This window comes from Eumetopias jubatus, unplaced genomic scaffold, assembly GCF_037043125.1.
Source record: "Eumetopias jubatus isolate StellerSeaLion01/CBP00866 unplaced genomic scaffold, mEumJub1_p1.0 scaffold_1, whole genome shotgun sequence".
NCBI classification, from domain to species: Eukaryota; Metazoa; Chordata; class Mammalia; order Carnivora; family Otariidae; genus Eumetopias; species Eumetopias jubatus.
In genome coordinates, this window is record NW_028274807.1 from 127367521 (window position 1) to 127391618 (window position 24098).

The 24098-nt window shown below is 35.4% G+C and overlaps 1 protein-coding gene across 1 annotated transcript in view; it reads right to left on the minus strand.

Moving 5' to 3' along the window:
• Positions 1–24098, minus strand: part of DNAJC13 (DnaJ heat shock protein family (Hsp40) member C13) — a 121088-nt gene that overhangs the window by 52859 nt on the left and 44131 nt on the right. Inside the window, exons 10-25 of the mRNA XM_028099069.2 lie at positions 23613–23779; positions 23434–23513; positions 23182–23351; positions 21842–21941; positions 19400–19507; positions 18576–18731; positions 17835–17891; positions 15664–15785; positions 13257–13332; positions 12904–12999; positions 11722–11865; positions 8178–8260; positions 6398–6551; positions 3624–3727; positions 3377–3536; positions 1805–1867 (exon numbers count right to left, since the gene is read on the minus strand). Coding sequence (XP_027954870.1) covers positions 1805–1867; positions 3377–3536; positions 3624–3727; positions 6398–6551; positions 8178–8260; positions 11722–11865; positions 12904–12999; positions 13257–13332; positions 15664–15785; positions 17835–17891; positions 18576–18731; positions 19400–19507; positions 21842–21941; positions 23182–23351; positions 23434–23513; positions 23613–23779 — 1840 coding nt within the window. The remainder of the gene's footprint in view (positions 1–1804; positions 1868–3376; positions 3537–3623; positions 3728–6397; positions 6552–8177; positions 8261–11721; positions 11866–12903; positions 13000–13256; positions 13333–15663; positions 15786–17834; positions 17892–18575; positions 18732–19399; positions 19508–21841; positions 21942–23181; positions 23352–23433; positions 23514–23612; positions 23780–24098) is intronic.

A 24098-nucleotide genomic window follows, 5' to 3' on the forward strand; every position in this document is an offset into this window, starting at 1 on the left:
CGATATTACTTAGTGTTTTCAGGATTTTGTGTTCAAGGAACATGAAGTTAGATAAATGTGAAAAGGGCAAAGCAAAGAGATTGCATAAAGAATTTTTACTTAAATATATTCTGCGCAAAACAAAAACAAAAATAAACAAAGCCTGGCAGGAGTAACACACACGATAAATTCTTTGGTTCACATTTTCCTAGGTTTTTTGGGTTAATAACCAGATTCTTCTATAAACAGAAACAAAATCTGGTATATTGAAAAATCTTGGGGCGCCTGGGTGGCTCAGTTGTTAAGCATCTGCCTTCGGCTCAGGTCATGATCCCAGGGTCCTGGGATGGAGCCCCTCACCGGGCTCCCTGCTCAGCGGAAGCCTGCTTCTCCCTCTCCCACTCCTCCTGCTGTGTTCCCTCTCTCGCTGTGTCTCTGTCAAATAAATAAATAAAATCTTTAAAAAAAAAAAAAAAGAAAAACTTTTAATGTTCCAGTTCTTGTAAACTTTAACAACTGGCAATTTCTTAGAAGTTAGGAAGAGATTATAATTTAAATTTTCATAAGATTTATTAATTACACTTCATTTTAAAACATGTGCACTATTTTCTAAAAGAGAATAAAACTAAGCAAGTTAGAATATGATAAATTTAAGAAATAAAAGACCTGCTAAGATTTCACTGCAACATCATATAATTGTGAATAAATGCTACAACTATGAATTCGTTAGAAACCAGTATGAACCTATTAAAATGTCTTTTTTTTTTTAAGATTTATTTACTTTAGGGGTGCCTGGGTGGCTCAGTCCATTAAGTGCCTTCAGCCCAGGTCATGATCTCAAGATCCTGGGATCCAGCCCCCTGTCAGGGTCTGCGCTCAGCAGGGAATCTACTTGTCCCACTCCCTTTGCCCTCCCCCCACCACTTGAACTCTCTCAAATAAATCTAAAAAAAAAAAAAAGAGAGAGAGAAATGAATTTTTCCTTAAAAAAAATTTTTTTTTTTATTTGAGAGAGAGAGAGGACAAGTGAGAAGGGCAGAGGAGAGGGAGAGAGAATCCCAAGTAGACTCCATGCTGAGTGGAGAGCCTGATGCAGTGCTCATTCTCACCACCCTAAGATCAAGACTTGACCTGAAACTAAGAGTCAGATGCTTAGGGGCACCTGGGTGGCTCAGTTGTTAAACATCTGCCTTCAACTCAGGCCATGATCCCAGCGTCCTGGGATAGAGTCCCGCATCGAGCTCCCTGCTCAGTGGGGAGCCTGCTTCTCCCTCTCCAGCTCCCCCATGCTGTGTTCCCTCTCTCGCTATCTCTATCAAATAAATAAAATCTTTGGGGAAAAAAAAAGTCAGACACTTAACTAATTGAGCCACCCAAGAGCCCCAATCCTATTAAAATGTCTTAAAAAAGAGTGAAAAGCTAAAGTGACTCTCTGTCTTCAAATTACTTTATCATCAAAATGTACACTGAATAAATTAGAAACCTTCCATTTTATGTCAAACATTTATTTTATTTCCAGTCCAATCCTAAGGAGTCCCTAAAGAAAAATCAGCTACTGATTTCATCCCTCATTATTCTTCATTCAGAATTTTATTATCATTAATTTATTCAGTATCTGTAACAATAGGACAGAATGTACAAAGAGTATTTGGCAAAAAATTTTTATTCCAGAAGTTGATAGCACACGGAGATTTCTGAATTAAAAGGAGGGAGAAGAAAAGAATCATGTCTGGATAATTAGCTCAAACTGTAATAATTTATCTTTTTGTTACATATTCATGTCATCTATCTGCAAATAACTGCATACTTAAGCGAAATACTGTACCTTATTAAGGATCAACTTGTTAAGGAAGAGGATCAACCGATCTCGTTCAAGTTTATCTGTGCACTATTGAATAAACAAGAATTTAGTCAGAAGTGAACAGAAACACAAATTATTATCAATGGACAAAATCAGCAACAGCCAATAAGAAAGTCATCTTTTAAACATCAAGAACATGAGAGAAGACTATTAATTATTGTTTAATTCCTCAATGTCTTGCATTCTGTGAAATTTTATGTAACTTGTCTAATTTCCCTAGAAAGGCATATATTTTAAAAGTCAAAAACAAATTACTTTAACATATAATTTATATATATACAAATATATACTTTTATATATATATAAAAATTAAAACAAATGAAAGAATTATCCCAAATGACACTTCTCAATTAAGTAAATATTCTAAAGAATGATTAATGATGTTTCATATAAATCACACCATGATGACAGAAACAAGAAGGAAAAATGTATCTGCCTAAAAAATACAAAGGCTATGCTGCAAGTACTCAGGTTTACTGGAATAACAGTGAATTAGAATAATACACTATTGTGTATTATTAATAATATAACAGCAGACAATAAGATTTTCATCTGGTTATGTTATTTCCTAGGTATGTTTTATGACCCTATCCAGAATCAGTTTTCTAATCTACAAAGTATGGTTGACAGTAAAGGTAATTATAACAAGCACTGATGGTCATTTAAAAATTGGTGAAATGGTTCTAAGGCAGTTCACTGAAATTCAAATTGTTAAATGTAAGAGGAATATAAGCACAAAAGAACAAAGTGTATATACTGCAACAAGTAGGTTACACTCGAATTTGAGCTGCAGGATAGATGAATGGGTCACTATGTTCTTTCCCCCAGCCAAGCTCAAGGGTTAAATTAAAGGACAAACTTTCTAAAACGTGCTAACTCAACGTTCCCTTTTTTGGCTATCATTGTAGTTCTAAAAACTTTTTAAGTGTGTAGTTTTTCACACTCTGAAATTCAGTATGCTAGCAGGTGCCTGGGTGGCTTAGTCGGTTAAGCGTCTGCCTTCGGCTCAGGTCATGATCCCAGGGTCCCGGGATCGAGTCCCACATCAGCTCCTTGCTCAGCGGGGAGTCTGCTTCTCCCTCTCCCTCTGCCCCTCCCCCGCTGCTCATCATGCTCTTTCTCTATTTCTCTCTCTCTCAAATAAATAAAATCTTAAAAAAAAAAATTTAGTATGCTAGCATAATTTAAGATTTTTCCAACGTGGAAAACCAAATGTACACACAAATCTAATAGTCACTATTTCTTTTACACACCTGTCCAGCTCATCCATACTTAATTAAAGACTGGCAAATAAGTCGGTAAAGTTGTTCAAAAGCAGCAACTGAAAAAAATAAACTGACATGGACAAATACTAACCCATTAGCCATTTTCCTATTCACCTAACATATTTAATTAAATATAATGTAAACTACACAAAACTCATGCAGAAAGTTATGGTAACAATGTAATCAAACAGAATTTATATTCAGTTTTGAAAATTTAATAAGTACCTCAAATGCACTATCAAACAGCAGTTTCCTTAAATGATATTCTTACCCTCTCTAACATTCCAATGATATATCTTGTATCTGTAAAAGGTCCTATTTCTTCATGACATCTGCCATAAACAATAGCAAGGGCTTGTAAACATAAACACTTCATGTTTACTTTTGGGGTGAGCAGGAAACGATGATAGAGCTCGTTGAAAAATTCATACCTAGATTTTTAAAAAAAAGTTCACAATGGAATTAGCCATGAAACTAATAGTGAAAACAAATATAACAAGATATGAAGAGTAGCTTACGATCTCTTAATTGATCCACTTTCTTCATTCTCATCTTCCTCCAATAGTAATCTCAGGTAATAGTCTCCTATTTTGATTTCCTCTGCCAGGCACTCATATTTAACCTTTATTAATAAATGCACATTATAGTATTTTAGTTTACAAGAAGGTTTTGGCAGTTTCCACATAATCACTTCTTAAATTCTGTTCAGAGCTTTTTTCTTTTCTTGTAAGACCACCTTTAGTAGAAAAAAATTCATCATTTCCTAAAATATCTGGTAACTCATTATTAATATAACTTACTATTTTAGTTAAATATTAAAGAGCTGGAATTATATACCAAATTTATGAATGTAAAATTTGTTGATAAAAACTTTCGCAGGACTGTATGGTACTAATGAGGTTGAAGGGAAGGAAGACTCAAAACACTGTTAAGAGATAATGTTTCCCTACCTTCTCAAGTTTGTCACAACCAACTACGGAGTAAATGATCCTGCACCATACATAGTTTGTGCAATTCACACAAGTTACCTCAGGTTTTTCTTCATCTCCCAACACATCAACTACACTTTATGGTGTCTTTTTATTTATTCATTTTCTGCATGTCACATTACCCGAGATTACAAAGGAGGCGATACATGAAGGAGCAGCCCATGATGATCAGGAGCTATGGCAGCACCATGACCTTTGTACTCAGGCTGCACAAAGTAAAGATTTGCAAGCAATTGTAAAAAGGAATTCTACTGAGCAGATTATTAAAATTCGAAAGCCTAAAATAATTTCTAAAAATATAAACTATATGAAATCAAATATATATGTATATCCATTTCACTTTCTTTCCATAAATTCTGAGCATTCAACTTCTATTTACTAAGCATATACTGTGTGTACCAGGCACTATTCTAGTCGTCAAGGCTATAGCAGTAAACAAACAAAAATTACTGTCCTTACAGTAGATAAAAAAGTAAAATATACATGATAATTGGGTGACAGTAAGTGCTATGGAGTGAAATAAAGCAGGGGAGAAGGAGAGAGAGAGTAGGGGGTTGTATGTATATACAAAGAAGGCTGCATTTTCAAAGATTTATTCATTCATTTTTAGAGAGAGAGAGTAAAGGGGTAGGAGGAGGGGCAGAGGGAGAGGGAGAGAGAGAATCTCAAGCAAGCTCCCTGCTGAGCATGGAGCCTGACACGGGACTCGATCTCACAACCCTGAGATCATGACCTGAGCTGAAATCAAGAGTTGGACACTTAACCAACTGAGCCACCCAGACGCCCCCGAGGGCTGCATTTTTAAACAGAGTGGCCAGGGAAGGCCTATTCAGATGATGACAGTCAGTTAAAGACCTGAAGGAAAAAACAAGTTATGAGGCTATCCAGGGAAAAAGAATATTCTAGTAAGAAGGAATAGCAAGTAGAGAAAGATCTTGAGTCAAGAACATGAATTTGGTATTTCCAGGGAACTCAGAGTTGCTGGAGCAAGAGTGAAAGGGTGAGTAGTAAAACATGAGATCAAAGAAAGAATGCTTGGGATTGGGTACACAAATCTTGTCTAGTAAGTCATTTGAAGGACCCAGGCTTTTTCAAAGTGAGATCAGAAGTGACAGAAGTACCAGAGGGCTCTGAGCACAGAAGTGACAGGATCTACTTTATTTTAGTAAGATCATAATGCTGCTGTGTTGATAACAGATTACAGGGAGGCAAGGGTGGAAGCAGAGATACTGCTACAATCCCATGAAGAGAGGAGGGTTGGGTTATGGATAAATTTTGAAAGTGTACTGAATAGGATTTGCTGACAAATTGGATCTGGAGTATAAGAGAAAAGATATTTTCAGAAGGAGCCATTATCTAAGATCAGGAAGAGTACAAGAGAAGTAGGTTTGGAGGAAGAGCAAGAGCACAGTTTTAGAGCTACATTCTAGTTGCTTATTGGATATCCAATTATAAGATAACAGTATGTATGAGGTCTCGGAAAGAAAATCTGAGATAAAAATCTGGAAGCCACCAGCAAATAAAAAAGTTAAAGCCATTAAGACAATAAATATAAATACGATGTCCAAGAAGCGGTCTTTTGTCCCAGTTTAGCAGTTGGGAAAATAAAAGTGAACAAAGGAGGAGTGTACAATGAAGGAGGAGAAAATCCAGGAGAATACAGATTCCCAAAACCAAAGTAAAGAAAGTTTTTCGAGGAGGAGAGAATGAGAACAATCAAATCATTGTATTTTGCAAATGCAGCTGGATTAAATTTCAAAGCCTACAGGGTCATGAGTATGTTCAAATTCACAACTGCTATGAGAGCTTACATTATACACACACACAAACACACACACACGATTATCTACCACCGTGTTTTTTTTTTTTTTAACCAACATGTTTCTTGATATTTTGTTGTTCTTCACATCAATATTTTAATAGAAAAGTAAAATAAGGCCACATTCAGAATCAAACTACCACAAAAGTTAATTAAACAAAGTACAAGTACAAGGAAAAAAGGAAAACAGGCTATATTTCAATGGAGAAAAAAAGCTGAGGAGGAAAAAAATAAGCAAAGAACAGATCTAGAAAGCAGAAGATCAAATTCATTAAAACTCCTATATTTTCAGGTACAAACTAAGTTACTTAATGTAATGAATTTTTATTTTTTGTGTTAAATATAAAAGTTTTCTAATATTTCCTCCACAAAATTAAGAGGGAAAGGTAAAAATGTTATATAACCATAAATCTTTGAAAAACACTCCAAAAATAATATATACTCCCAAAAAGAAAAAATTAATATTACAAAAATTAAACTTTACCTCAAATTCATGGTGGTTCCAGGAGATCACATTAGCACTACCGAGCTCTCTATCAATATTAAATGCTCTCATTTCAGATTCAAGACTATCTCTCAGTTCTTCTCGCGTTTTGAAATTCCAAATTAGGTTTGACTTGGCATGATCCTGACCAAACCTATACATATGATCAGAAAATAGTAGGAAGCAATAAACATAAAAAAAAATCTATAAATACCCCTTACTACATTTTATAGAGTAAGAAAACAGCGGAATTAACAAACTCCAGCAAGTGTAAATGAAGAAAATAAAATCTCTGTATAGTACAATGTAAATGGTAGAATCTTGGTGACAGGTAATAGTGTACACTGTAAAATTCTTTCACCTTTTCTGTATGTTTGAAAGTTTTCATAATACAATGCTAAGGAAGAAAAAAATTAACCCAAACCACAAAAACAAATCTGTGTGGATTTTAAAACAAGGAACTGATATTCAATTTCAATATTTATTGCTAGTATAAATTTCAGTCAGAAAACAATTACAATCAGATATCAGATTTCAGGTTGGGGATAAGAATTTCTGAACTTTGCACCCGGGTAGGATGAGCAACATTCTAGATTAGAATGTTACAAACTACCTATGAAAGAATATAGCTAAACTGCCAAGTTCTGATTGATATTTGTAAAACATCTTTTTATTCCTAGAATAATTTAACTACTGTAATAAATTTGGACACAGGTCTGAACTGGAGGTGGATGGGCATATCCTTTCATTTTCATTCTGTAACACTCCTAAAAAGTCTGATGTCAGAGCTCCAAGAGAGTTCTACGGGAGACAACATAATCGAAGAATTCCTAAGAAAGAAAACCAATATTCTTAAGGCCATTCTAGATACTGTATACTTTCAAAGTACCGTGAGAAAATTCCAAAGCACATATTTTCCTTTATTAGCCAAGGTATAATCAATATGTCAGCTTCCAGAGTAAGTACTGTGAGTTATCCCCCAAAATGTTTCAAAGTCTTTCTGTATGTATATGTCTGTGTGTGTGTTTGGGTTGGAGGAACAGTGGGCAGGGCCAGTAGGTAGAGAAGGGGTAAGCAGATCAGAAAGGCTGGAAAAGTATAATAGGCCAGCTAAGCTAGATACCCATTTCCCACAAGTCTCCTTATGTTTTCATCATCTACCTTTTTTTTTTTTCTTTTAAGATTTTAGGGTCGCCTGGGTGGCTCAGATGGTTAAGTGTCTGCCTTCGGCTCGGGTCGTGATCCCGGGGTCCTGGGATGGAGCCCCAAGTCGGGCTCCCTGCTCAGTGGGGATCCTGCTTCTCCCTCTCCCTCTGCCACTCCCCCTCTGTCCCTCCCCCTGCTTGTGCTCTCTCACTCTGAGAGAGCACAAGCAGGGGGAGCAGTAGAAGAAGAGGGAGAAGCAGGCTTCCTGCCAAGCAGGGAGCCCGATGGGGGACTCCATCCCAGGACCCTGGGATCACGACCTGAGCCGAAGGCAGACACTTAACCATCTGAGCCACCCAGGCGCCCCCATCATCTACCTCTTTTAAGTAATCATCTCAAAGCCTTAATAAAAATTTAAAGGTAACTTTAGCTCCTCAGACTACCAACACTATAAAAGACATTAATATTATGGAAGCATCATTAATCATACTAATCTTAACAGTGACAATTCTTGACCTTGAGAGCATAAAAATACCCGTAGCATAAAGCACTAGTTTCAGGCAAGAAAAACCTATCATGATCTTCCAATAGCAATACCAAATTTAATCTGTTGGAAAAGAGGCTTTAAGTTTACCTATAATAGAAGAGATCCCAATTTGCTTCTATTTTTATTCTTTGTCTTCTCTTTCGAAGAACCACTGGCTTTTGATTTATATTCTGGAAAAAAACAAAAACAAAACTTCATAGTGCTCAATCTGGGGCTACCAAATAGGTTCAGTGAGAAAAATCAACACTTTGTAAGTGATGAGAAACATTTTCTACATCAAATTTTGGCAGAAACAAATTAATGAAGCAAAACCCATAAAATATGAATATAAAATATTATATCACAATGTGATATAGTGCTAGCAGATATTTCTACAGTGTTGTTGAAATATTTTCCATGTAGCCTAAAGTTATTATTTCAACACAAAATTTTGTTACAGTTTACAGTGATGACTGATAAAATTTATAACAATCAAAAACAGTGACTTGTTTTAAACACTTACATGCAGTTAATACACGAGTCATGGGAAAACAATAAATGCAAAAGATTACAGGTTGTTAAACTGCTATCAAAGCTATAACGAGCAAGTATAAATTGAAACAGCTAATGAACAAGAAATAAGAATCTACATTCAGACACATGTGAGGTGAGACTTGAATTTATTAGACAAAGAATCTCAAAGACAACTCCACATGCCAGGCAGTTGAATGCATTTCACACATGGAGCAGGGACTTAAACTCACCATATTGTTTCTGTCCTGAATTTAAGTTTAGAAAGGAAAAAATGAAAAAGTTTTAAATAAAAAAGAGAGTGAGCCTATATGTGTTAAGCTGTATCTATCATACAAATTCCACGAGGAGGATGTCAGCTACATAAATCATCTTCATTTTAAGACAGAAGGAGGTCCTCCTGCTTCTCTAAGTCTATGACTCAAATTTTAGGCAGTCATAAACCCATTTGAGAATTCAAAGAAAGCTATGGCCCCCATTCCAGAGAAAGACATATACGTAAGGCTTGTAACTAACTGGAAGGGAAGATTTCAAAGATTTCTTGAAGTCCTACACATGGGCTGGCAGTTAGGAATCTCTGCTCCAAGTAAAGCCTGTAGATATAGCAGACATTAAAATTCTTACCCTCAAGGTGACAGAACCAAAAAGTATAAAGTAGTAGAGATTAAAACAGAAAAGTCTGTAACTTCATTAAAGTGACAAATTATACAAAATAAAGCAGAATAAAGAAAGAACAGAAGGACTAAAGGCTAAGTGAGTAATAAATTTTAAGAAGGAAATACTGTTTCAAATATGAAACCTATTGGTTATATAAGGAAATGTCTCCTACAAATTTTAATTCTGTGCACTCTCATGAAAACTAATATGACTTGAATAAAGCACATAAACAATTCAAAGATTTAGTTTTAATGATAAAACTTTCTCTAAAACTTCTAATTAAAAAGCACTTTCTTCAGTTTCCCCAGCCCTCAGGACAAAAAGCTGGGAGTCTAGAGTAGTGAAAATATAAATGTTATACACAAAAAGCACAATCAGTTCTCTATAAGTAGAGTTCAGGGACTCAGAGACTTAGGCTAAAACCCCTAATTAGCTAAACAAATTCCTCAACTAAAATAACAAAAATCAGAAAAAAGCAATTTTAACCATTAGCCAGTGGTTATTATTAATCGAACACAGAACATTAGCTACAAATGAAATTGACTTAAAAACATTCTGATTATATAAGAAATGCAGTTCCTTTTAAGGCTAGCCAGTTAATCTTGACAATGGTTAGTTTTCAGACTAGCTAAAGCACATGATCATTCTGTATTTGGGTGTTAATATTTCTACAAATAAAATAGTCACAAAGATTATTCACGTTTCCTAAAGAAATTAACATTAAAAATAGTACTACAGCAAAAAATAATCCGTTTGCTACCTAAACAGTTTCTTGACCAGCATATCTATTTGGCATCATTATTTGCTCAAAGTTTTAGATAACACCCACATAAATGAAACCAACAGAATAAAACATTACTGATATTTAAAAATATATTATTTTGCCTCTGAATTCTTGTCTTTAAATAACTTATGTTATCCACAGTTACAGCTAAAATAGCTTTGCATTCAAACTTATGCTGCATAAATGTTACGTACGAAATCAGATGCCAAAAACTTATTTCAGTTAGATAATTATATCCAACAGCTTGAACAACTATTATTTTAGAAATGGGTTTAACTACCTGGAGTCAAGAGCTCGTAATTTTTAATAAGTGAAAACCACTCATATCACATCTATAGATTTTCAATTACTCAAATGTTATAGGAATATTATCATATTATCATGACCAGACATGTATACAGTACTTCTATTATTACCTTGCCTTTTTGTGAGAGAGAGAGAGAGAGAGAGGACAAGTTGGGGGGAGGGGAGAGGGAGAGAGAGAGAGAGAGAAAGAGAGAATCTTAAACAGGCTCAATGCTCAGCAGAGTCTGATGCAGGGCTCGATCTCACAACACTGAGATCGTGACCTGAGCTGAAATCAAGAGTCAGACGCTTAACTGACTATGCCACCCAGATACCCCTATTATTACCTTGCTTTTACATCAAAGCAACCCCATAGGATAGAGAAGGGAGGTATTGTTATTCTGATTTTATGGAAAAGGAAAGTAATGCTTTGGAAACCCATAACTTATGGGTTAATAAGTGATAAACCAGGCTCAGATGTAGGTTAAACGGTTCAACGTGCAATATTCTCTTCACTATCCTCATCATTTAGAAAGCACGTCTAATGATTCTTTATACTGCATATGTCATTCATACAGATTGTCATGAACTCCTTAGGTTCAAGTTCTACAGAAGTGAATTGTGGTCTCAATTTCAGATAGACACACAAGACTATAATTGTTCTGTGGCAGCTGATTACTATGCTTAGATGTTCTGGAAATTCATAAGAAAACTGTTCAGTAAGATATTTATATTATTTTCTTTGTATAAAGAAATAGCTACCATAAGTAAAGAGATGGTTTAAGGGAAAGAATGCAAGTGTGGTCAATAAAAATGGTGAGATCAAGTCAACTTTTATAGTTGATTTAACCACTGCACATTCCATCCTAGAGAGAAGAATATGCATTACTGAATTAGGTTCTATTGATCATACTACATGTTGAAGAATGAGACTAAAACTGTTTTTGATCTGACCTTGATTTGAGGAGCTAATATTCAAAAATTTAAGTACACACAGTAAATTTAACTTAAAAATGTGAATCTTATTACCAAAACACCTGTCTGTCTAGCTTTGAATAAAAATGCTAAACAAGAAGAGCACCTTTATTTCTATAGCTATAAAATAAAATTTGGAGAAGGAAGGAAAGAAGCAGATACATATGAATAAATTAGTATGGAAGAAAACTTAAGAGTGGAATTTTATAAAATACCTAACTAAAATCCTAATCACTGATTCATAAAACTATGAATTAAGAAAATTTATATAAAAATATGAATCAGAATTAGGTGACATTTCTTCCTATGTTCAGTCAGAAATATGTGACTACCATCTCTGTGAATAGCAACAATGAAAGCAAACCTACAAAACATAGATACAAAATACAAAATACTAGCAGTCTGGAAGCAGATTTTTACCTCTTTTTGTGCAATGCCCATTCTATCCCTCCAGTGCATCAACACAAGATCTACTTTTTCTTTGGCAAATTTTTCAACTTCCTTAGCAGCTTTTCCAGCTAGTCTTTGCCACTCTGGAACTTTATTAAATTTTCCATACTGATCCTGTAAAATAACATTAAAATCCATTATAGTCCTGTTTGCACATTCATTTTTAAAATCTAAGTAAAGCTGAGTCACACTATTTATTTTACATAAAATACATACTGGGTGTTAGGGGCTCAGTGAAGAAACAAAGTGAAAATTTCTACAGGGCACCTGGGTGGCTCAGTTGGTTAAGTGACTGCCTTCGGCTCAGGTCATGATCCTGGAGTCCCGGGATCGAGTCCCGCATCGGGCTCCCTGCTCGGCGAGGAGCCTGCTTCTCCCTCTAACCCTCCCCCCTCTCATGTACTCTCTCTCACTCTCTCAAAATAAAATAAATAAATCTTTAAAAAAAAGAAAATTTCTACAATAAATTATACTTTTGTCCAAGAAATCTAACTTTTTTGCTTAAGTTTCAAGATGATTCCTACGTGAGGGTGGCAAGATGTGAATGGGAGATGGGGTGTACAAAGAAAAATGGAGTGAGGAAAGGAAAAGAACATATACAAGACATTATTACATTGGTGTATCTTGAAAGATGTTTAAGTATCAGAGATAGCCCAACCTTAATAATGAACATAGCTTTTATTTAAAAAAAAAAAAAAAGTCCTGAGTTAATTTTTTCACTACTGGCCCCTTTCACCATTTATCAATCACACATTATACACAAATTATCACACTATACATTTGAAACTAAAAAAAAAAAAAATCCATTCCTGAATGGGCCGATAAGCTGAGTTAAGGGAAAAAAAATATACAAGGTTACTACTATTCATAATGTTAGATTGAGGTGATGGTTTTACAACTCTATAAATATACCAAAAATTACTGACCTGTACACTTAAAACAGGTGAATTATATGGGATGTAAATTTTACCTCAATAAAGCTGTTATTAATAATACTATGTGTGTGTGTATATACACACATACAGTAGTACTATACTTTTAGTACTACTATTCAATACAGTGAATTCTTGGTTTATTTCTAAAATTTTTAGTGTGTTTTACAAAGAGTATTCTTTTTAACCTGAACAGACACTTAGGACAATCATTATTTACCATTGCTATTTTCACATTATCTCTAACATGCATCCGATCAGCATCCTTCTCAGGAACTGGATCTGAACTGTCCAAGTATGCCAGCAAGCCTGGCGGCTAAAAGCAAACAAACACAAAACATAAAATCCATTTTCAAAACAACCGCACAAAAGAAAATTTAGCTTTCAAAACCCAAATAATACTATGATTTAAGCTACTGAGGTTAGCATTTATTATGTGACAACTCCTATGATAAGCATCTTTTAAATAAAAAACAAGCAAATAAACTAAAAAAAATCCTTTAACAGTATACACTTACTCAATGAAATTTTATTGGGCAAGAAGACATAAATCTTCCCATTCAGCTGACTTACCAAAATACGTTTCAACAGGTTTGTCGCAGTTGCATTATCAGCTGTCCAGAGTCCCACTAAATGTCTACTTAGCTGTCTGAAAAAAGCAGACGTTGAGAAAGGTTTGCTGCTTTATCTCAGCTAGAACAGAAAGGAATTTTTAAGAACAAAATATCATATAAGAAATATGGCTACAGCAAAGAAATCGTTCTGATGTTAAATATTTAAAGTTAGTACTTTAATGTGGAGAGGTGTATGAGATAGTAATTCAAAATATTGCTAACGTTTTAGAATTTTCTCCAAATCAAAATGTTTCCTTGATAAACTAATTTTCAATGGACTTGAACACAAAGAGGTAGGTTTTTACCTCATTTAAAGAGGGGAAAACAAAACAATTAGACTTGATGATATGATTAGTTTGCGTAACAAGTCCTGATATAGCGATCATATAGCATTCTGGCATTCTTTGGAATTCTGAACATGATCAAAAGTCAATAACTATGTTCTAATATAACCTATTTGGCAAGGTTAGAGATAGAAAGTATTTTCAGTTTTGGAGCCTGGATAAAGACTTAAAGCAAATTATTCTACTCATGCCACTTTAGAGGTAAAAGCATATTTTGGTTCAGAGTGAAGAATCTAAGATCCATGTTGAATCTATGACTTAGTCATTTATTAATCTTAAACCTCATGATATGCTCTTCATGAGCAGAGAATATATTTTATTCACTGTTGATCCTTCCGTGCTTCAGTAGGGATTCAAATTGCCATTTGCTACAAGAATGGGTATGAAACCTGTGAGAGAAACAACCAAAACTACAGACACAGGTATTTATACAGGTTACATTCCCAGAAGAAAAAAGTTTAAAAACCCAAATTGTACTATGTTCTATCACGAAAAAAATGAACACTACTGAAACGGTTCACTTCTATGTCTAGTTGGAAATTAACTACTACTGAAGTAATTAATTACATTCATAATTTCCTTCACATGCATCAGGTAGGTATCATTTATCAGGGATTCCTAAAAAGGCTTTAAATAGGGATAAACGGGATAACTTTTTTTTTTTTAAAGATTTTATTTATTTATTCATGAGAGACGGCGGAGGGGAGAGAGAGAGAGAGAGAGAGAAGCAGAGGGAGAAGCAGGCTCCCAAGGAGCAGGGAGCCCGATGCGGGACTCAATCCCAGGACCTCGGGATCATGACCTGAGCCGAAGGCAGATGCTTAACCATCTGAGCCACCCAGGCGCCCTGGGATAACTTTTTATAATGGCAATTTGTAAAAGATAAAGCAATGCAAATGAAAAGTGGTAATTTATATTATACATTGACAGCTTTTCAATACTGTAACTGATCACAGTAAGGAATGTAACTAATAAAAAGGAACACAACAAGCAAACATCTAACATGGGGATTTAACGGAATAAGATATCAAATAGTCCCTATTTTAGTGAAAAATGGTATCTAGTATCACTTATAAGGCAGTATACCATGGAAATAATCTTTCTTTTAGATCTTTTTGTCCCCTTAAGCAACAAAAAAGACTACTTTTGTGGCTAACATTTGTAAGTTGAGGGATGCAGACAGTCTCTTATAAGAGTACAAATGGTAGAAAGTTACTGCCAAGGCAGCATACTACAACATCCAGTAACTGGATGTAGGTGACAAAAAAAGGAAATTCATGATATCATAACATAGTAAACCTAAGTCAGAAATTACTGCTATCATTTAAGAAGTCAAAAGAACATGATTAAAAATATTTATGATATTCTTTTCTTTTTTTTTTTTTTAAACTAATGAGTCCTGAGTCATAGTATGCTAAGGATATCTGAAGGGTCACACAACAGGAATCACAAAGAATTAAAAGGAATGGAATTCACAAGGCCTGGAATAAATGAATAGATTTATGTGCTTCCTTATATTTGGTTATTATAAAAAAAAAAGACAATTTACCAAAGGGGAAATTGTTTAACTGTAAGAGATTTAGGATACCTAAACCAGTTAGATATGGTTTTCTTTATTCTTAAAGTAGAGCACCTAATTGACAAAAGAGATTTAAAAATTAACATGACAGCCAGAAGGAAACACAGGAGAAAAACCCTGGGCATACGGTGCTAGTTCCATAAGCTTCTAGAAACCCTTTCCCTGTTCCAGTCCCATGGCTATGGGTGTAGAGCCCTAATAGGAAAGTGAGGGGAAAAAAGCAAACAGATTTGTTGTCCGCCCCCCAAACCCCCCAGCTATCCAGGGGCAGCGGCAATGATCATTTGGACACATTCTTTCTATAGGGAAAGGAAAAGGAGAACTAGATGAAACAAAAGAAAATGAAGCATTTGCATAATCCAAACACTTAATCTGTTTTATGTAATATCTGAATCCATTTTATAAGCAGCAAGTTAATTTATAGCAAATTAAATTTAACCTACCTATTTGTAAGCATCCTTTGATCTGAGCTTATTGTAAACATCGCAGTATGCAAGTGTCGAGGTAAGGCACCTTCACTTAGGGCAAGCTCTTGCATTTTTGTTGCAATTTCTTTGTCACCTTCCTTTGGAAAAAGGGTAAAATGATCCCTAAAACAGCACTCCAGAACAAACTACCCTAATTTTATAGAACTAATTTTACATCTTTAGGTAAAATAATTATGTAGTATATTATGTAATAAAAATTTGAAGTGCAACTTAACTACCCAAATATAACACAGGTGATACAAGTAATTTTAAAAATATTATTTGCCTGTGAAATGAGGTTTTAAATGTTTACAGATACATTTATCTTATGAATTATGCTTTAATTTAATATTAAAATTAGATTCATTCTGAGTATATATCAGCCAATGAAAGGGAAAGGCGACTCAGGGACATCAGCAATTCCTACGGAAGACCTCTGCAAACTCACCTTGCTTTTATTATTAACAATATATTCATTTTCATGGTGAACACAGTTCTTTACTTTTTTAGAAGAATGATGTGATAAATTGGGGTAGTTCTTTTTATCCCGATTTTATGTGCTTATATGGACTCACTTTGGCAACAGAGTTAAGACAGACAGGACTACTAATCAAAGGTAAGCATAGAATTATAAATTATGTAAGCAAGGGGATATTTAAGACAGCCTGTTGGAAAGCAAAAATGCTCATGTTAGTGAAAAAAAAAGGTACAAGTATATAGTACAACTGATATGTAGTATGTATACAAATATTCACATAGTGTGAATATGTACATTTATCATTCTGACAGTAGTATCAATACAAATATATACGCAGTAGGTACACATATATAGTTTGTATATGTACACATATAATTTGGAACTCTACATAGTCTGAGAGAAAATTTACCAAAATGCTAATTGTAGTTATCTCTGGATGATAAAAATATAAATGATTCATTTTATTTGTTCCTTGAATTTTTTCTGTAAATACCAATGTTTCTTCAAAGACCATATACTGCTTTAACAATCAGAAAAAATAATTTAAGATACTTGCCAGGATTTCAGTGTAAATAAAGAAGGTGGTTCCTTACACAGACATCAGCTCTAGTCACTAGCTATGAGTCTGACATGTGTGGTTTATACTGAAGCCCAAAGTCCACATTTTGGACTTTGCCATGAATGGCAATATACTGGTGAATCAAGGTCAGGAAAATACACTTTTGTTTGGTCTCATGGTCCTAACTGTCCTTGGCTTCCAGCTCTGTGAGAGATACATTACTTTAGAAGCTAAAACCCATTAGCTACAGGAAGAAAATTAGCCTTTAGCTGTAAATACACACTAAAAATGCAAAAAGAACTTTGAGGTATAATGCCTGTATATAATTTTTAAACATCTACTTAAGAGTATACTAATTCTGTGCATTTCATTTAGCCACATGTTATATTTACAATACATATTTACATATTATATTTATATCACTGTGTTTTTTGATAAAAGGGGCATGCTGAAATTTTATCCAAATCACTACAAACAACAAAAAGAATTCAAAGCCATTTGGACTGATGTCACTGTGAACATCCAGTATGCAAGTTGATATTTATAGCCATGATTTTATTTTCTAAAAATCAGAGAGCTAAAGCAACTATCTTAGAGAAACAATATCCCATGTCTCACCAACGATATCATGTCCTGATCTCTAGAGCTTAATTACAAATGCGCTTTAGCATGAAGAACTAATTTTTGTTACCATTCTTACTTAATATCACTTTGCTATGAACTAACTTCATTAACAGATTTCTATGTAACCTCAGTACCTTATGATTTCAATACCATCAATACCATCATCCCCCACCCCCAAAAAGAGCAAGAGAGGAAGAATGCTAACTTTTAATTCTTTTAAAACAAACAAAATACAAATAATGTAGGAACCGAAAGATCTACTTGCCCTAAACCCACTTACCTCATAACTTTAAACTCTTAGTTTAATATTGAGGATTGTTTCTGTAGTTTAAAACTACATTATTTCTGAATAATGACTCAAAATTACTTTTCTTACCCAGAAAAAAAGCATGTTTCCCATAAAAGGCTGTAAAGTAATTTTGTCAGCATCAATTAAAATAGCCAATCAACATTCAAGTAGGCTTAAAATTTCAAAATTGTTCTCACCTCTATTATTGCCTTCATAACCAATCCAGCTCCCTTTATAATTGCCATGGAAGGATGCTTTAAAACAGGGAAAAAAGTATCGCAGAATAAAAGAATTTTATTGCAACATACTAGCTATTGCTTTTAAGGAGGATATACAATTTTATAAGCCATAAAATTAGTAAAGGATACACCTCAAAGTCAGATCACAGTTAGGCTAAAATTTTTGGGTATTCTTACAATATAGCTTTAAGGGTAATTAAAACAGTAGCAGGAAACAGCTGACACTTACTTGAATAATTATAGTTAGCTGAATGATAAATATCAAACAGTAATGATATAAAAATACAAATTGACATTTACAAAACTGATATAAAATAACAAAAACAGAAGTATCATATAGAAACAGATCACATGTACATAATAAATACTATAGTATTATATGAAATGATGTTTTCAACTTTATGAACAGCCCTATTACTTGGGAATTTATAAAGAAAAGGGTACTATGGGCCTATTACAGAAAAAAATGAGTTTTTCACTACTTCTGAGAAAAGATGGGCAACAGGGTCAAAACAGTGGTCAAAAGCCATCAACAGAGCCCCTCATGAAATACCAAGAAATCTGTGGAATTAAATATCCTTAATATGACAATGTACTAGGCTGTATTTATCAACATTACTACAGAAGCACACATCCCTTATTTTAAAACCAAACTGACCCAAAAAGTGGTTATCTGATAAGAAAGATACAAGCTCTCACCTGAAAGAGCTTAAAGAGGGTTCTTCCATTGGAGGCTACCATCTCTAAGAGCATATCAAACTGCTGTCCTTCTGTTGTCTCGCTATATGGAGCACAGAGGGCAAAAGTAAGGAAGTCCAAGAGTGAACTAATAACTAGGGCACCAGTCCCATGATCCTGAAACAAAGTAACATATTGCCTTAGGACTGAGAAATTCAAGTAAAACACAACAATAATGTGCTTCTGTTACCCTGTATGTTAAAAGTAAACGTTTAATTCCTTTACATGAAGCTTAAAGTTTGATTACTCTAAGGAGTAATCCTTAAAACTTGTTTTACTAATGTAGTAAATCCATTGCTTACCATATCTCAAAAGGAAAATAATTAAAATTTGGTCAAATTTCAAGATAATAACCAAACACATATAACTAAGGTTAATATGTGTAGTATTTGTATAAAAAGCAATCTTTGGCAACATTTAAACAACCCTTGACAATTTGTTCCTTTCAGATCTATAGACTACCCATCTCCCAAACTGTTACCAGTGACTGAGGAGCAAAGATTTGGCTTTTTTTTTTAAGAGCAACTTATTTCATAATGACATTAAAGAAAAAGAAGAAAATCTAAAGTCTTTGCAACTTAATTCTTCCCAGATGAGTGGATATAGTCCTAAAACAGAACATTTTACTATTAGTGAGTGACCAAGCTGACCTGTGTATGATCAATCCTGACCAAAGTTAGGAGCTGCAATTAAAAAAAAACAAAAACCCCGCCAAACTGCACTTCTAGAATACCTTTCAATAATGTATGGTATCTCTCATTAAGATAAATTTAACTATAACTCACCACATGAGAATTAAATTTTTCCAGTAAGTTTTCCAGAAACTTCTTTGAAGAGAGAAGAGAAGCTTTGTTCAGCTGTTCTTGTCTTAAGTCATAGTCATCATGCATGGGCTATTGATTAAAAACAGTGATAATTCATGAGCAGGCCCACATGCTGGCATCACACGAAAGTCATTTATAAAGAGTATTCATTAAATACTGAAAGAATTAAAAAACACAGCCTTTAAAGTTAAAGGCAGAAAGGAAACTCGTGATAAGACAAGCAGGCAAAGTGATGATTTCCCCCAGGGTCTGATGAGGCTTCATAGATACTGTGCCCAGCAAGTATCTGTAGAGAGTACTGTACAAGGTACTCTGTCAAAAGTCACAGGTCTCCTCCTTAAAAAGCAAATGACACCCATTTCCTCTCCCCCAATTTTATAATTTAAATTTGAAACGATAAAACTTAGCATTTATTTATTTTTTTAAACAGCATTTAAAAGCAGGTACTAAAATGCACAGCAAATATTTTTTTTTAAGATTTATTTATTTATTTTGAGAGAGTGAGAATGAGAGAGAGAGAGAGAGTACATGAGAGGGGGGAGGGTTAGAGGGAGAAGCAGGCCCCTCGCTGAGCAGGGAGCTCAACGCGGAACTCGATCCCGGGACTCCAGGATCATGACCTGAGCCGAAGGCAATCAGTTAACCGACTGAGCCACCCAGGCGCCCCACAGCAAATACTTCTTTGTCTCTTCTGACTGATGGAATAAACGAGAATGGGAAAAAGATTCCAGCGTGAGGGTTAGGAGTAAAGAGATCCAACCCTAATTTTGCTACTGACCATAGCCAACCTCAGGCAAGGGTAAGTTGCTTTAACTCTTGAGTTTCACTTTCCTCAGCCATCCAAGTGAGATTAATAGTACTTAGCTCATAGGACTGTTAGGAAGCATAAATGAGATAATAAATGTAAAATATATAGCCAAAACCTAATATGTAATGAGAGCTCAATGTGTTTGTTTCACAGGTTGGCATTTTATTTTATGTTCTAGTTATCCCACTAATTCTTTTTTTTTTTTCTTTTTAAAGATTTAATTTATTAGGGCACCTGGGTGGTTTAGCAGGTTAAGTAGCTCCCTTCAGCTCAGGTCATGATCTCAGGGTCCTGGGATTGGGCCCCACATCCGGCTCTTTCCTCACCAGGGAATCTACTTCTTCCTGTCCCTCTGCCCCTCCCGCCACTGTGCTCGCGCGCTCTCTCTCTCTCTCTCTCTCTCTCTCAAATACTGTTGGGGAGCATGTACTGGGGAGGGGCAGAGGGAGAGGGAGTTTCAATCAGACTCCATGCTCAGTGTGGAGCCAGACATGGGGCTCAATCTCACGACCCTGAGATCACAACCTGAGCAGAAACCAAGAGTCAGACACTCAACCAACTGTGCCACTCAGGCACCCCTATCCCAGAATTCTTTTAAATGGAATTATTAGTAGTAAAGATAGTAAAATTCACTTTTGAGTATAAATGCAAGGTTTTATACAAGTGATTACTTAGGTGTATTCTAAACCTCTAAGTTCGCCTAAAACACTTTAGTCCCATATGCTATATACAACATTGAAGTGAATCTGGAAGTTCAAAGTTATACTGAAAAATTCATTGCTTCTCCTCCTATACAAGCTGTCACCAAGTTAGAGCTTTACCCTCAGCCTTCAAATGTGCCTTCTTTTACCTCAGCATCTTGTTTCTTACATATTTGGTCTACCTGCCTCTAATTTTACCTCTAGTATAGTCTCCACATAACATTTATGAGCTTTTGGAAGTTCAAAGCTATATTACTGCTCCCCTGATGAAAAACCTTTCAGTTGTTCCTTACTAAAGGATACAAATCCAGCTTTTCTGATACAAAAGGCTTCTGATGACTGTCTCTGCATATATTTCTAGCTGTAACTCCTAATCCCGCACACCTCCATACATGCTTTATGACCCAGCCATTTCAATTATTTGCTTCTTCCCCAACATACCTTTGCATATGCTATCCCCCTTTCCCAGGAAAGCCTTCTCACAGTGGGGAAAATACCTGTCTGTGCTTTAAGATTCAGATCATTTGTAACATCTAAAAGACTGGCCTCGAATCTTTTATCTTCCCCTCGCCACAAACCCATAAAACTAAGTGCTGCTTTTCAGGGATCCCATGGCCACTACTACTTTAGATCATACACATATGCCTACCTCACTAGACTGTCAGCAATTTCAAGGAAGGAATGAACTTTGTATTTCTAGTAGATAGCCCAGTACCTGGTTTATAGGATGTGCTAAACAAACATTTATTTGAATCAATAAATTGCCAAGAGAACAATTTAGGAAATAGAGAAACACTGAATTTAACTGGTACAATGAAAATCCAGGTTTGTGAAAATTTAAAACATCAATCAACGTAAGAAAAACCAGTCTCCTTTTAAAAAACCACTACTTACACACATGAGGGCACAGAGCATGTCAACAGCTGCATGGACCACCCCATTGCTGCTCCTCTTCAGTGCCTTCACTACCTTCACTCCCAGACGCTCCCGGAACCTGCGGGGCAACGACAACAGGCGTATCACAGCAGTACCAGAGCATTATTTTATTATTAAAATGTAACATAATAAGTCCTCTTGAGTTTCTACTGCATTCAGCAAGTGCATATTTTAAATTACACCTCTAGATTTAATCGGTTCCCGTAACAGTTTTTTTCTTTGAGGGGAAAGATTTTTTAAAAAATTACCTAACACTAAAAGGGATCTTGGGGGACCTGGGTGGTGCAACCAGTTAAGCTTCCAAGTCTTGGTTTCGGCTCAGATCATGATCTCAGGGTTGTGAGATGGGGCCCTACATTGGGTTCTGCACTGAGCATGGAGACTTAAGACTCTCTTTCCCTCTGCCCCTCTCAAATAAATCTTTTTTTTTTTAAAGATTTTATTTATTTATTTGACAGAGAGAGAGAGAGAGAGAGCACAAGCAGGGAGAGAGAAACAGGCTCTCTACTGAGCAGGGAGCCCTATGCGGGAGCTCAATCCCATCATGACCTGAGCCAAAGTCAGACCCTTAACTGACTGAGCCACCCAGGCGCCCGTTTTTTCATTTAAAAAAAAAAAAAACAAAAAAGAAAACACCTAAAGGGATTTAATTTCCTACTCAAAGTCATTAAAAAAAGAGTCAGTATGGGGCGCCTGGGTGGCCCAGTCAGTTAAGAGTCTGCCTTCAGCTCAGGTCATGATCCCAGAATCCTGGGATAGAATCCCATGTCAGGCTCCCTGCTTAGCAGGGAGTCTGCTTCTCCCTCTCCCTCTGCCCCTCCCCTTCCCTCATGCTTGGTTGCTCCCACGCTCTCTCAAATAAATAAGTAAAATCTTAAAAACAAACAAACAAGACGGGCGCCTGGGTGGCTCAGTTGGTTAAGCGACTGCCTTCGGCTCAGGTCATGATCCTGGAGTCCCGGGATCGAGTCCCGCATCGGGCTTCCTGCTCAGCAGGGAGTCTGCTTCTCCCTCTGACCCTCTTCCCTCTCATGCTTTCTATCTCTCATTCTCTCTCTCTCTCAAATAAATAAATAAAATCTTTAAAAAACAAACAAACAAGCAAACAAGAGTCAGTATACTGCAGGTATGTATAGGACCAATATTCACACCCTTCAGTTCCACTCACCTTCATTTATTTATGAATAAAAACTACCATATCATCAAATGAAAGGTTTTAGACAGATATAAAGAGATAAACTGCTGATATCTATTTTGAGTTGTTTGTATTCTCTAAAAGAAGTTCAAAGACCGCTTACTTTGGAAGCTGAGTGAAGGCCAGAAAACCAGCTTTGGAAGCCACAAGCCTCCTCACAGCCTGGAACTGACTCTCAAGTTCTGCATTTGAAGCAACAACATCTCCCTCTTGGGACAATAATGCTGTTATGGCATTATTGATCAGTTTTTCTTTGTTTTCTGAGAAGAGACCCTAGGTAAAAGAAGAATGTTTCAAAAAGTTTCCATTCCAGAAGTTAATGACAATGAACAAATTGTAATACAATTTATCTTACATCCTGCGTTACTGCATGCAAAACTCCACTATATGAAATATTAGCGTTGAACCTGAATACAGCATCTGCAAAGTTGCCATCTGTAAGATGAAAAGTTCAAAAGATTTAGAGGTTTGCATTCCTAATTTTTAAATTATTAAGATGGATGGAAATGCAATTATACTTAAATCACTACTTACTTGGAGGTGTGGCTAAAAATCTGAGATGAAGGCTCTCTACTTCCTCATCAACAGGCATGCTGAGTAACCCCCATCGCTGACCTTTATGAGTTGGTGTCATTTTTACACAAACATCTCTGTTACCAGAGGCTCTTACTCCATCCAGCAAACTTGCTAATAAGGAATCTCTAAGCAAGGTAAAAAATAGGTTTTAGTATTGAAAATTAAGGGAACAGGGCTTTAAGAGAAAGCCTGGAGTTCTAATACTAGCTCTGTACTTTGCTGTCACATACCTTGTACAAGTTACTCAAGCACTATAAATGTAACATTTTTGGTTTTTTAAGATTTTTTTAAACAGTTGTACTGAGGTGTAACTTACAAATCAAAAATTCACCCAATTAAAATTACAGTTTAAGAATTCTTAGTAAATGTATATGACGTGGATGGAACTAGAGGGTATTATGCTAAGCAAAATAAGTCAATCAAAGAAAGATAAGTACCATATGA